We start from the raw sequence: 594 nt of genomic DNA, 5'->3' as shown, positions 1-594 counted from the left end.
GTGGGATGGGAGGGGACGGAGTGGCCAGAATCAGCCCCCCCTGGCTCTGGGACAAGGGATCCCAAGCACTGTGGGGCTGGGGCAGGGCACCCGGGACCCCCTCGGCCTGGGGACAGTGGGGCTGGGAGCCCTCTGATAATGCCACCAGGCAGGGAAGGGCCGGCGCAAGTCAGGGCAGTGACATGGGGCAGGGCAGGATCTTGGAGGGGGGGCAGGGGGCAAGAACGCTCCTGTCCCACGGAGCCCCAGCCCAGCCCCCACTCACCCCCGCTCTGGTTGTAGCGGCCCCGCAGCGTGCCCAGGTCCACTTGTCTGCTCTGTTGACCTTGCTGCGATATCTGGGTGTCCATGTCCCAGTACTGCTGATCCAGGTTGTCTGCCATCCAGTCCGCCACAGGCACCGTCCTCCTCATCTCGCTGTCGTAGCGGACGATGACGTTCCCGTCCACGTCTCCCACGACTACGAACTGCGGCACCCCCGGGCTGGCCTCCGACACCCCAACATAGAAGTAGCGCAAGGAGTGGGGCCCTGCGGGAACACGGGGGGTGGTGAGAGGTGCGGGGGCGGCGGGCTTGGGGGGCGACAGGGGTGAG

The 594-nt window shown here is 67.8% G+C and overlaps 1 protein-coding gene across 1 annotated transcript in view; it reads right to left on the bottom strand.

Moving 5' to 3' along the window:
• The window catches only part of LOC103914226 (class I histocompatibility antigen, F10 alpha chain-like), a gene marked incomplete at its 5' end in the record, with an annotated part of 10472 nt that overhangs the window by 4740 nt on the left and 5138 nt on the right, over window positions 1-594 (bottom strand). The window contains one exon of the mRNA XM_009320844.1: window positions 266-572. Within this exon, the coding sequence (XP_009319119.1) occupies window positions 266-572 (307 nt within the window). The remainder of the gene's footprint in view (window positions 1-265; window positions 573-594) is intronic.

Source organism: Pygoscelis adeliae, unplaced genomic scaffold (assembly GCF_000699105.1).
Source record: "Pygoscelis adeliae isolate BGI_AS28 unplaced genomic scaffold, ASM69910v1 Scaffold820, whole genome shotgun sequence".
Classification (NCBI taxonomy): domain Eukaryota; kingdom Metazoa; phylum Chordata; class Aves; order Sphenisciformes; family Spheniscidae; genus Pygoscelis; species Pygoscelis adeliae.
Note: the sequence above shows the minus strand (reverse complement) of the source record. Positions and strands in the feature narration are given on the sequence as shown.